Source organism: Eriocheir sinensis, chromosome 2, assembly GCF_024679095.1.
Source record: "Eriocheir sinensis breed Jianghai 21 chromosome 2, ASM2467909v1, whole genome shotgun sequence".
Lineage (NCBI taxonomy): Eukaryota > Metazoa > Arthropoda > Malacostraca > Decapoda > Varunidae > Eriocheir > Eriocheir sinensis.
In genome coordinates, this window is record NC_066510.1 from 5830546 (window position 1) to 5844866 (window position 14321).

General features: G+C 44.3%; 1 protein-coding gene across 7 annotated transcripts in view; it reads left to right on the forward strand.

Moving 5' to 3' along the window:
* LOC126998812 (uncharacterized) overlaps positions 1-14321 on the forward strand; it is a 140873-nt gene that overhangs the window by 77306 nt on the left and 49246 nt on the right. For 6 of the 7 annotated variants that reach the window (XM_050860940.1, XM_050860941.1, XM_050860906.1 and 3 more), the window contains 4 exons: positions 1867-1964; positions 4905-5219; positions 5765-5975; positions 11163-11279. In XM_050860940.1, coding sequence (XP_050716897.1) covers positions 1867-1964; positions 4905-5219; positions 5765-5975; positions 11163-11279 — 741 coding nt within the window. The remainder of the gene's footprint in view (positions 1-1866; positions 1965-4904; positions 5220-5764; positions 5976-11162; positions 11280-14321) is intronic. The other variant, XM_050860949.1, reaches the window with a different exon arrangement.

A 14321-nucleotide genomic window follows, 5' to 3' on the forward strand; every position in this document is an offset into this window, starting at 1 on the left:
TCTTTCTTTTCTCCTCAGCCACCTCTTTTATCTCATCCGTCCACCGCGCACTCCTTTTCTTTCCTTTTCCACATGACCTATACCCGACTACTTCCTCAGTTGCCCTGCCCACTGAACTCTTAAACACCTCACACACCTCCTTCACTCCTTCATTGTGTTCTATCCATGCTCTTGCTCTTCCAAGTACTTCCTCCACTTTCCTCCTATACATCTCCCTGTGGCCACTGTCATGCAATACCTCACTTGCTAATTCCTTCCTACCCTTTTCCCTCTTTCCATTCCCTATGAATTCACATTTCTCTTTCATCCTAGTTTTGGTATTACCATAAAGGGATCAGATCCACCATACATTCCTCTCACGACCTTTGCATCCACTACATCCTGTCGCAACCTCGTATCCACAGCTGTATAATCTACTACACTCCTCATGTCTCCCCTTGCCTGGTATACCTGTGAATCAGTTTGTGTTGGAAGAAGGTGTTTGCCAGGAACAAACCCCTCTCAGCACAAACACCCACAAGGTATTGTCCATTCTCATTCACTCCATCCACACCCCATTTCCCAACCACTTCACCAATCTCCCTGTTTCCAACTTTTGCATTCATATCTCCAAAGTCAAGAATTCTTCTTTCACTTCCAAAGTTTTTAAACACTTTCCTAGGTTCTCCCAAAATCTCTATCTCACCCATGCCTTTCCTTCCGTTATCAGTCACTGGTGCATATACACACACCCATGCATCCCGTAATGAACATCACTGAGTGGCGGGGATCGAACCCGAGCCTTCTGAGTAGAAGCCCCCGGCACTCAGTGGTGTTCATTACGGGATATTTTCATTGTGTTATTGCAGTTTCTCTAATACACCCATGCAAGCTTTACTACCCCTGTCTTCCCCGTCATCCACACTATCCTCGGACCACACCACCCATAATGAAAAATAATAAACAATGTCATAAAAATAATAACACTTATGCCTTCGAAAATTGTACTTAAGAAGACTGTTGTCAACATTAACATTTTCACTAGCATTCTGGGACTTCCCCCACATGGAGCTGACAACAGATGCAGGTCTTAACATGAATACATAGAAAAATCTGACCTTAACACCAGTGGAATAAATGGGTGATGTTGGTTTCCAAGATTCAGAACCAGGGGAAGACAGTGCTAAGCCACAATGATTTTCTGCCTTGATTATTCAGGCAAAAATGGACCTAATATCCACCTCCTAGCAGAGTTATCATAAACACCTTTATGTGCAGTGCAGTCAGTCATTGCCCTCTATAAATTGGGATTAGTAGAAGAGGGTTTGGGGAATATGTTGGTGAACATTACTCCCATATGGCTGCTGTGGCAGACAAGAGGTCACTCCACTCAGTGCCTCACATGATTGTCTGATAGAACTTTTCAGGGGGTTGATTGAATGTCAGGTAGCAAAATTTTTGGGTATCTTAGACACCCCTTGACTGCAGATTTCCTACAAGAAGACATCACCAAGCTACAGGAATGGAACAAAAAGTGGTTGCTACAATTCAATGAAGAAAAATGTAAAGTCTTGCACCTTGGGAGGGGATACCCAGCATACCAATACCACATGGGAACCACTTCACTATCCACCACAGAGGCAGAGAAAGACCTGGGAGTATATGTTACCAGGCTACCAGTGAAGGCCAGATCTGTGCCAATCGCAGCGGACGGGTTAAACAACTGTCAGACAGCAAAATTTTAGGGATGTGTTGAATGACTGTATGATGTGAAAATTTTGGGGAGTTTAAAATTATTGTGATAAGTTTGCCACATTGAGATGCTCCAGTGAATACCACATAACTCTTAATGTTGTACCTCTAATGCATTCTTTTCTATCCTTGCAGTTGCCCCTAATGAGTTTATTGTGGTCGCCCAACACAATGAACATAAGTGTCCCAAGGAAGCCTGTGGAAAAAGTTTTAGGAAGGAAAATCTTCTTCAGGTATGTATTCTTAGCTAGTTTGATCATATATTAAGGTGTTGCCCCATACTCTCACAAGTGTAATGGATAGGTGATTATTTACTAGGCTACAGAGGGACCAGTTCATCATTTCCTCCCATGAGAATTAGGTTTCTCCCCTTCTGTCTCCCTTGACATCACACGGGTGACTTACACTTGACACTGTGATGGCCTATCCTGCCCTTGCTTCAGGCTTTATGGTTTTTACAAAGCCACACACAAGTGTATACCATCCATCCTCATATTTTGTGAGAATATGGGCTGCATACTGCCTTGTAAAGTATGTTCCATTCAAAAATATATATTGAGTAGGATGTTGGATATATGGTGGACACCTCACCTGGGTTATACTTAACATTTCCCTTTCATTTTAGATTTAGATTTTACCCGTGTGCATATAATGCCTTGGTCGTGTGCCATGGCTAGCAGCACACCTCTTTGATCCCTTGTTTTAACCAAGGTGGGTGGCTAGTCTGTGTGGCCATGAGCCAGGCTGCCACCACTGCGTCTGGTGGTGGCTGGGTGTACTCTCAGGTTTGGTTGGGGCAGGAGAGCACCCTCACACCCAGCACACCCACCCCCATTTTGGGGGGACTGCCAGGGTGGTGTAGAGGAGGCACAACCTCATTGAGTCAGGCCCAGGGTTTACCTCTGACAGGCTCTCTGAGTAGGTGCTTGGAACATCCTGAGCCTTGCAGAGGATCATCAACTACCCCATCTGTCATATGAACTCAGGAGGTTGAGGGTGGACATAGTGAGACTCTCTGAGATGGAGGAGACCTGTCAATGGAAAGATCAGCAGAGGGAGTTATACCTACTGTTGGTCCGGCCAGTGCTGGTGCTCATTGCAAGGAAGTAGCTACCCATTTCTAACCTCTTGCAGTCCTCTGTTATTGGGGTTACTCTAGTTGATGAGTGTATGATGCTGGTGAGGTTGAAGCAACTTTGGGCTTCATATCTCTTATTGCAGTGTACGCCTCTGCCAAGATGTGTGAACTTGAGGAGAAAGAGATGTTCTATTCCCTGTGGTGTCCATCTCCCAACACCTTATCCTCATACCCCTCATACCATCCTACCAAGCCTCACCTTCACCCTCCAGCCCCTACAGTACAGCATATGTTCAGGAAAATTTGACGGTTTATAGATATGACATCATGTGTTCTTAGACTGGTGCAGAGCTGATGGGAAAACAGGCTAAAGGGCTGAGGGGAGGAAAGGGTGGGAAAGGGTTTGGGGAGAGGCTGGGCCAGGTTGTTAGTAGTTGGCCTAGAGCAGGGATTTCCAGTCTTCCCCCCTTCCTTTACCCCCTCGGCCTGACCTGAGTTGCCATTCACCCCTTACTCCCAGACAAAAAATATGTGGCCATCATAAAGGCACAGGAAAATAAGTAGATAAGAAAACACATTTATTATTTAGGTTCTGCACAAAATACAGTAAAATACTTTAATAAAGAAAGAAATTATACTGTCCATTCATATTACAAAGTTAAATAATATGCATATAAATAAATAAATTAAATCAAACAGAAACACAAGAAGCATTATCAGTTGGAACAGTGTTGATTCATTGAGTCAACCAGTTTATTTATTCAAGCTGTTGATGACAATGTACTCTCATTTTGTCATCGATTTTGAGGTGGTTCTTGGCCTTTGTCTTCATTGCTACTAAAGTTGAGAACCCTGATGCACATAAGGCCCCTCTCACATGAGCGGTTTTTGCTGCTCCGACACATGCCGAACGGCAGCCGCATGGCACCTGGACATCCACGGTCAAGTGCGGTGTCTGCTGCATCCGCTTCGGTATCTCCTTCAGTCATATTTGTAATCTTCTCTTGAGGGATCCCACAAACAAGGCCGTCTTTCAATCTCGGAGATCAACAGTTCCGTGTCATGATAATTTAAATTAGCCATAACCCTGAAATTTAAATGCAGATGTTTGTTGTGCAGAAGTATACAGAATTAATATTTAAGACACTCACATTTTCAATATACATTAATTGAAAGTTCATAAGATGGAAAATATAGTGCATACCAGCTTTTCCAATGATGCAGACAAAGTGGTCGCGTGCCCTTCCTCCCAGCGTTGACAGACAGCTATCCCTCACCGCACGCGGCAAACACCGGATGTGTGAAGGTGCCCATAGCAATGCATGACCACTGAAACCGTTGTGCAGCATTTCTGCCGTTGTGGTTTTGCTGGCAGCATGGCAGGGTGCGGCTGCCAGAGCGGCAAGACTGCCGCTCTGGCCTCGTGTGAATGCACCCATAAGAGTCAATGTAAAGCTAAACCATGCGGCATGTGCTGGAGCGGCAAAAACCGCTCTTGTGAAAGGGGCCTAAGTATGTAGTGACAAAAGAAACAGGCATGTGGGAGGCACGCTGAGTAAGAAGTGGGAGTGAATCTGTGTCCTGTGAGTTTAGTCGAAAATCAGCACTAACCCTTTTAACCCCTTGACTGCGGATTTCCTACAAGAAGACATCACCAAGCTACAGGAATGGAGGAAAAAGTGGCTGTTACAATTCAGTGAAGAAAAATGTAAAGTTATGCACTTTGGGAGGGGGTATCCAGCATACCTATACCACATGGGAAACACTTCACTATCCACCACAGAGGCAGAGAAAGACCTGGGAGTATGTGTTACCAGGCTACCTGTGAAGGCCAAATCCATGCCAATTGCAGCGGACGGGTTAAATTCTGCTCTAAGAGGAGGGAGGGATTTCTGTTAAAACACTGTGTACTGGAAGGATTGAGCAACATTCAGTAGTCCCTTTATACCCAGCCATGAGACTCTTGAGGAATGTTTTACACCCAATAGCATGCCTCTTGCTGCTTACATATATACTCTGTCTATAAATAATTATCCATAACAATTTGGATAATAAATGACTGTTCTATAATGAGCTCGTCTTTCATTTTTTTCAGATGCACATCAAACATTACCATCCAGAGTTTCTCAAGAAAAGCAGCAACTGGGCACCAAATGTGGCTGACCTTGCCTATGCACGCACTGTTGGGGACCACCTGGACACTAGCTCCTCCCCTGGCCACTCCTCCCCGGCTGAGAAAGCGGTCAAGTCTGAAGTGAGCTCCAAGAAACAGTCAAGAGGAATTGGTCTTTTCAGCTTTCTGGATGCACGTGCCAAGGCAGGGGACAAGAAGGCTCTAGGTACAATAAAATCAGTAACAGGCGCAAAAGACTCCAAGAGAAAGGACAAGGCCAGGCACGAGGCAGACCAGGTGAGTGCTTACAGAGCCAGTTTGTTACTTTAGGCTGTTTCTCTCACACACACATTGAAGGCAGTGCATGCTGTGGCTGGCTGGGCTCCAGCAGGGTAAGGGCGAGGTGCTTCTGGTGCAGTGAAAGAAAATGAAAGTCAACAGTCATAAAGCGCGTGTTTCAAATCTTTGCCAGCTGGATTTTCGTAATTTTTTATAGATTTTCTTAGATTTTTAACTTCTGATTGGCCACATTTTTTGTTGGATACTTTGAATTTCCGGATACCTGGGGGCCGGATATTATTCGGGGTTTTAGTGTATAATTTGATGTAAGAAGCACATAAAAGAGTGAGTCTCGCTGACTGTATCAGCGACGAGAACTGTAGCGTGTAGCACATCAAGTGTTTTCCAATATTCAGCTATATTTTAGTGACTTTACAGTTCAGAATTATTCATATATTGGATAATTTCCTATTTATTTATAACTTAATTTGAGATGATTATATATTGTGGCATAATAACGTGTAGGACAGTGGAAACTAAGTATTGTTGTTCTGATCACTCAGGTGCCACCTATCTCTGAGGATGAAACGGAGCCCAAAGAGGAAGTTGAGGACTATATTGATGACCTCGGGGAATCTCCTATGTCGCTTCATGGCCTGCAGCCAGAGGACCCGGACTACGTACCTTGTGACACTGATATCGAACAGATGAGGACTGACAGGCTGGAGAGGAGGAAAACTCGAGGAGACATCAAGGGAAAGAAAAAGAAGTTAGGTTGGTGTTAATATTGTTGTTGATGCCAGAAAGTTATTATACTTATATTGTACTTTAAAACATTCATCACTTATTATTTATGACATTAGTATGTACGCATCCCAGCAGGAACTTGATTCATAGGCTTGAAAAGTGATGCTGAACCCAGCGTGGCTTCATGTTCGTATTTCATGAAATCACATCTTGTGACAAGTTTGGATTGTGGCCAAAGCCATACACAAAAGTGTCCATTTCACAGGCACATGTCCTGGTGCTCAGCACTTGAGACAATGGTTGTAAAGGAACCGCCACCTTTGCCGAGTGAAGATGAATTACAGCCAGTATGCCCCATGTGTTGATATCTAGCAACTGAGCTGGTTGAATCTAGCTCATGTAGGAGCAGTTTAATTCATCACTCGTGAGGTGGTTGGAATTTCTACTTGTCTTGAAGACTGCTAATGGCATTGCTCTCTGCCCTCTGCTCTCCCGTAATTATGTCGAATGGTTGATGGCAGTCTTTGTCCAACGTTTCCCACCACCCATGCCAGCTGATGAGTATATAATGCTGGTGAGGTTGAAACACACCTTGGGCCTTCATATCTCTTATTGCAGTATTTGACCCTACCATGATGTGGAAACCAAAGATGAAAAAGATACTTTATGCCAAGTTTGACTCTAATTGACCAGTGCCCCCCACGTGATACACTCATTGTCTTTGGCGACTTCAATGTAGTTACTGGCACAGACACAGAGATGTGTTGGTCCCCATGGCTCTTGCACTAGAAATGTAAACAGTTCTTTCCTTCCGAACTTTGCAAAGTTCAAAAGGCTGAGGATTGCTGGCTCCTGGTTTTAGAGATGTGAGCCTCGCCGCTGGACTTGGTATAGCAATGCTGTGGCAAAGGAGATCGATCACATCCTTTTTAGTACTCATTGAAGGGTCCTCCAGAAATGTAGGGTTTTTGGGAGTGCTGAGTTTTTGCAGTCGATCACAGACATGTTGCAAAACTGAGGATATGCATTAGGTCCAGAAAAATCTCAAGCTGCAACCTTCTGGGGCTTCATCTTGAGAAACTGAGGGACCAGGCATGTGTTCAGGAGTATGACATGGCAGTCTCCAATTGATTTAAGATGATTAGTACTCTGGAGGAACCTGGAGAGTTGTGGGACACCTCTACTCCAAATGCTCAAGATCTAGGGCTGAAGTTGCCTGAAGGGAGACACTGGAGAATATAGAGGAGAGTCACTCTGCCAGACTGGATGGGGACTTGGAGCAATGTAGGACAGTCATGAAGGACTAGAACCCTTCTGAGGAAAGGAAAGGAAAGGAAAGGAAAGGTTTGTCCGGGGTCTTGCTGAGGGTGTCTAGGGTTGTCTAAATGCAAACGATCTTAGACCTGGCTTTCTAGCTCTGATGAAGCTCCGTTCCAATGCCACTTCTCAGATAAGTACTATCCAAATGATGCTGATGGGCAGAGAGTATCAGATGCAGATGGGTACTGGGCTCGTTGGGCTGAGTACTTTGGGTAACTGTACACAACTGAGCCCCCAAGCAGACAGCTTCCTCTGGCTGAGTTGCAGATGGTGGCTGCTGATCCACCAATAGATGAAACTCAACCCTCTCTGGCAGAAGTGAGAGAGGCAGCCAGGGGCAGAAGTGAGAGAGGCAGCCAGGAAGTTGAAGGGTGGAAAGGCAGCTGGGGTCTGTAATATCAGTGTAGAGATGCTGAAAGCTGGGGGTGAAGCCATGATCTGTGGGTTATATGTGGTGGTGTCTGCCGCATTTGCAGTCCAGTGCCATTCCTCTTGACTGTTAAAGGAGGTTGGTTGTTCCTATCTGGAAAGTTAAAGGGGATGAAGAACAGCGCAACAATTACCGTGGTATTCCACTGCTCAGTGCACTGGGCAAAGTGCTCGCTTATCTGCTGCTAATGCAAATCTGATCTCATCAGCTAAAGTTTGAGAGACCTGAGGAATCTGGGTTCACGCCTGGTAAGACAATACTTGACCAGATCCTAGCACTTTGCATCCCTGTGGAATGCCAACGAAAGCCAGCTTGAGTTTCAACATGAGCTACTCACAACCCATATCATCCTCAAGAAGGCATTTGAACTCAGTGCATTGTGAGGCCCTCTGGGACATTCTACAAATCTGTGGGATTCATGTAAGGACTGTTGACATGATGACTTGGGAGTGAGAGTGCTGTGAAGTGTGGGGAGGGCATTTTTAGCCTCTTACCTGTTAATTCAGGAGTGAGGCAGGGGTGCATCCTTGCTCCATCCCTTTTCAACACTTGCATTGACTAGTTATTAGGCAAAGTTTTTGATCAAAGTTATTGTGGAGCATCTGTTGGCAATATCAAGGTCTCAGAACTTGTTTTTGCTGATGATGCTGTACTTTGTGTGGAATCACTGGAGGTCCTGGCGATGGCTCATGAAGTGTTCCATGAGGAGGCAAAGGTACTGGGGCTGGAGGTCTCCTGGGCCAGAACCAAGGTCCAGTCATTTTTAGGCTTGCTGGATGACACAGTTCTGTCTGTTCATGCATGTGGTTAGGTCACTGATGTCACCAAAAGGTTCCCGTACCTTGGAACTGCAGTACATAACAGTGTCTTGCCAGGAAGTCACTCAACGGATTGGCCTGGCCCAAGGTATTATGGACTTGCCCAACACAAGTACAGTGTCAGTGGTAGCAGTTGTGGAGTTGCAACCCCTTTATCATGTTTCTCAATGGTAGGTTGCAACTGTTACTGCCAACACTGTGTATGGCATTGTTGATATCTATGCAGACGGACCGAGATTTGAATCTTTAAATCATTTTTACTCCCTCTCTTACTGTATGGCTGTGAGACATGAATACTGAAAAGTGACTTTGAGGAGTTTCTTGCCTTTGGTACCAAGTGCTTTCACAAGATCATTGGGTAACGCTTATACATGACTGCATATCGAATCAGCGATTTCTTTGTGAATCAAGGTTTGTTATCAGCTTAGTCTGTGAACGCCAGCTCTAGCTATATGGACATGTAGTACGTTTTCCAGACGTCTATCCTGTTCATAGGGTTGTTGCTGTATGAGACAATTCTGACTGGAGGAGACCAATGGGGCACTCACTCCTGCGAGGAGGAGCCTGAAATGGAAAGGGTAGATGCCTGGGGGCTTGCTCGGGGGAACGGTTGGTGGTAGAGGCAACGAGTGAGTGAAATGATGCGATACGCCCCCGCTCCCCCGTTAGTTATGATCCCAAAGATTCTGAACTGCTTGGGTGAAGCTGCCTGTGTCTCCTCATTGGTCTGCCTCTCCTCATCAGCTGACAAAGTAAATGAGATTGATTAAGAAACTGGCATGAAGAGAAACCTGCTGCTACACAAACTATCACACCTGACATTGTTACACACCACTGCACTACTACCTTACAACTAAACACACCACCTTGCTGCCACACACACTTGTACACATACCAGCACACCACTACCTCTACTGTTACACCCACCACCATGCCCCTAACTCAGTGCTACATATCACTATACTATTGTGATGGTGCCACACACCACCACTGCTGCCACACCCCTACACACCCCTGCTACCACGCTGCCACAAACCGCCAGACCATTCCTTCAGTACTATCAGCAAGGTAGTGATATGGTGGTTTGTGTAGTGGTGTGGCAGGCTGAGGTGTTGTGTGTGGCAGCATGTTACTCTCCATGTCAGTCTCAGGAAACGTTAATACCTACGCATGCACGAAACTCAACCTTGAAGACTGTAGGCACTTACAATTAGATGCTCCACTCAGTTTGTGAGAGATTAATAACATCCTTGTTGAAGAAAGCTACTCATTCATGTGAAGATACAAGATACAATGCTGAGATGTCATCCCAGCTTAAGCCCCTATTATTCCATTAGCTTGCAACACTATATGGAATGTCCCTATCAAGAGTACTAAGTGAACTACAGATATTATTTATTTTATCATCCTCAACTGTTTGATTGCCTGGGCATTATAAAGGTTAGTTAAATCAGTCTTGAAATTTATGTCCAGTTACAAGTCAGACTTTCCAGACTAAGTGTCAGTGATGCTGAAATGGTAGCTGTCTGTGTTAAAATTCTACAGTAGTGAGGAATTGAATAAGTCACTGTTTATAGAACCCATGAAATAAACTGGTTGATCTGTGGAAGAAACCAAACATTGTCCCTCTTAAAAGGAAAAGAAATCAAAAGCTGTGGTGGTTGAAATACTCGTGCCTGCCAGCTCTAACAGTCATCGTCTTCAGTCATCATTAGTCCTCAGCTGGACAAAGCCATTTCCCAACATTTTCCATCCCTCTTCATCTGATGTTAGTGAATGTCAAATATAGAATCAAGCCCCAATATATGTATTCCAAAGGGAGAAAGCAGAGGTTAGACACATGGCGTATATGTGGGGGGTCATTTTGTACATTCATAAACACTTTTTACATTCATAAACATTTTGTACATTCATAAACATTTTGTACATTCATAAACATTTTGTACATTCATAAATATTTTGTACATTCATAAACATTTTGTACATTCATAAATATTTTGTACATTCATAAATATTTTGTACATTCATAAACATTTTGTACATTCATAAACATTTTGTACATTCATAAACATTTTGTACATTCATAAACCTGCCAGTGTTTGAAGTTTTGTTGTTGAAACGGTAAAGTTTGGGGCCCACGCTATCGTACTGGGCTACTCATCTGTTGCATTGGCCCTGAGTCTGTGCTGGGCAAGAACCTGTCAACCCGGGGTACAAGACCAGTGTGGCATACGGGTTCCCACAATTTACCTTACCCAGGTTTCCCAGGTACCCACTTATGAACCAGCCAGAGAGAGAGGATGAACAGCTGACTGCTCGGGCCAGGATTCAAACTTGGCCCGCAGATCGAGCTTTAATATATTACCCACTTGTTTGGTTCTGTGTTATATATAAAAAGTCAAATATTTTAAAGTTATTGTGCTCTTTAAAAACCTACACTAATAATATTAGCTCTTAAGTAATGTTTATTTCAATACATAACTCTGACCTGCTCTTCTTTGCATCCTTCTAATTGTGCAGAGACAATATAATGTGTTGTACTGTGCTAACATCTCCACTTATCACTTGACAGTTTTTTCTTGCTAAGACATCATCTATAATGGTGTAATCATAGACTTTTGTACAACATCATTTCCTATTCAACAGTTCCCTCAGAAAGCCTTAGTGAGGATGATCTGCAAGACACTAAGACAGTCACCAAATACAGATACAGCAAACGCAAAGGATTACCCTCCTCTAAAGCTAGTGTTTCTCCAGCTAATGGTAGGCCATCTGCAATAATTACTTGCTTGATAACCTTAATCAGTCTGTTTCATTTTGTCTAAAACATTGATGCACAAAGCAGTTTTGTTTGTATGATAGACTTCTATTATTCTATATATGAAATATATTTTTATATTTTTTACATTAAATTTGAAAGAAAATTCTGGCATTGAAAATGGTAATGGAAATTAAGTTTTTTTTTCTCTCTCTCTCTCTCATTACATGCAGAACAAAAAAATCTTAGCATTATATTCCTTTTGTCTTCACTGTTTCTTTTATATTAGATAATAAAAAAATATACACAGTACCCTCCCCAATTTAGTGCTTGCTCTCTTCCCAAGGTACAGAGCTAAACTCGAAGATCGCAAAACTCGGGGTATTGAAAACACTGAAAAATTGCTTATTTGTTCTGGCACGTGGAGAAGTAGACTTTTTTCCCACTTTACTCCCTGTTATCTCAATGCATACCTTTAAATTATTCATTGTGTTGTAATTTCAGTGTAGAATGCTCTTGTAAAGACAAAAAACTGGGATACAGACTTTATTAAGAAGTAAAAAGGAAAAAAATATAGAAAGAAAATCATTAACATTTCCTTGCCTCACTCTGGTGCAAGGTCCGCCAGTGTGAAGCCTTCAAAGTTGCTGCCCAAATCCTCAGGGGCTACATCATCATGCTCAAACAGATCATCTTTTTCAGCAACAACAACAGCAGGTGGTGTGTCAAGCTTGTCACAGTTACTGAAGTACTGTGTGATCAAGGCCTGTTGTTGGCTTCTCATTCCTGTTTGCTACCTCTGTTCGTGTTCATTTAGGGCCAATATCACAGTTGTCGGGCATTCTCCCTAACCAAAAGCCTTGCCAACCTGCTAACAGGCATTACCAACACACTGACCCGCTTTCACAGTGGTTGTTTTCATGGTATCGGTGACCCCCAGCCTGGTGACAAACACAGCAAGACGAAGGCGCCTGATTCGTTTACCACATGCAAACACTGAATCAGCTGAGCGCAGGACTATGAAGGATAAATATGAAAAATAAACATACAAAAAGTGAACGTAAAGAATAAATAAAGAGAATAACTGAAGAATAAATATAATGAAAAAATATTGAGTGTCTCGCTGGAATACACCGCACTCAGATCTGCTGATAGCCTAATATTTCTGAGGCATAATAGGGGAAACAATTGTGACAAATAATAAAGTTCTTTTATATAGCAGACGTTAGCAAGACAGACTCTTCACCTTTATTCATTACATTTGCTATTCTCATTCATTCTTCACACTTATTTAGCAGTGGCCTTTAGGTTAAACCACAAGCATCTCTGCAAATGTAAACAAAGTGGTGATTGCTTCTTCACCAACAAAGGCAACTCTTTTCACTGTATCACAGTAACAATGTATAACAGTAATAATGTAACAATGTAATGTAACAATGTATAACAGTAGTACTTACCAGTACTCCATATAAAATAACACCACACTTGCACTTCCTTATGTCTTAAAAATGTACTAAAATATTACAACAGGAATTACAGTGTAGAATGATAATAAAAAAGATGATGTAAGTTCTGCTGTATAGCACTGGTAGGCTTTCTTGGTGGGGCTGGTGGTTGGCCCAAGCCTGTTTTGGTGTAGGCAAGTGTTTGTAGTGGTGCCGTCTATTCTTGGCTCATGATGCCCCCCGGAGCTCATTTTTTACTCACTTGGACAGTTCCTCTAGAGTACGGGTTAATAAGTGGTCTTCAGGACAACATATGGGTAGTCTTAGGCCACTCAGTGGTGACTGAAAAATCCCAGGTGGTAGCAACGGATTCGAACCCGCATCGTCCAGAAAGCAGCAAACGTGGGACCGGCACGCAAACCACTCAGCCATTTTGAACCATTGGGATTTCCGAACTATTGAACAGCGTATTACTGGACTTTTACTGTAATTACATTATATTTCTTTCTAATATGGTATGCTCCATGGCTTTGTAGAAGTCAGTCTGCACCAGGGAGTGAAATGCGCTCATTGACGTGCTCTGGGTGCTGAGAAAAGGGTTCAAGCAGCGTCATCACGGTTAGCACTCGTGACAATCTCTCCCTGGCTTATCGCAGTCCTGCTGCACCTTGGGGGATCTGTTACTTGGGATTCAGCAATTAGGCGCGACAGCCTCAACCGCTAACCCATTGCTGGGGTGCCTAGCCCCGTGTTCACAGGCAGCAGCTAATGTTCCCCTGCCTGGCCAATCACAGCAGCGGGGCCTGGACCCAACCCAGAAAATCCCAGGTATTTGTAGCAGCTTAACCGCCCAAGTCTGCACCATCGTGTTTACCACGTAGGCTTTCTAGCAGACCCAGCACTGCCACAAGAAACTTTTTACGGGTCCAGTTTTACAAAACTGGAAGGCCGATGCTCTGTGCTGTTCTTAGGTGCACGCCAGCAGCTTTATCGCTGTGTAGCTGCATTAGCAACCTCGTGGCTATGAGCACTGCAGGCTTTGCCACCTGGGTCAACCAGAAGGCATACCAGAGCGATACCCGAAGTGGTCCGGGCCGGCAACGGGCATCAAGTGCTCAAAGCAGGCTTCTATATGGACGCCCGGGCAGGCACCCCAGGGCGCTACCCTTTTAAGCCCAGCAATGAGCCCGAAGGCCCACAGCCGCTGGGCAAGAACGCCAGGCCGCCCCACTCTGAGTGTGAGTGGGGAGGATAACCAAGGAATCAATGACAACCTGGCGCATCTGCTTGCGTAGTGATCTGTGGCTGTTTAGTTACACTGTGTTGCCCTTGCAAGCCAGGGGGGGCGGGTACCCCCTGCACAGTGCATCCAGCGGGACCATGGGGAGGCCAGCCACAAGAAGTAACCACAATTTACGGTCAGCCCGCACCTCCAGATCGGGCTGGCCCACGGGACTCCCGAACCCCTGTGGGCCCCTTTACTCGCCTCACCCTAAGCAAGGTAAAATCCTTCTTTCACATGTCGGCGGTACTTATCCGCCCTCACTCCCGCAGGAGTGCTAGCGGACCCACACCTTCTCCACAGGGATGGAGCCCGATTCA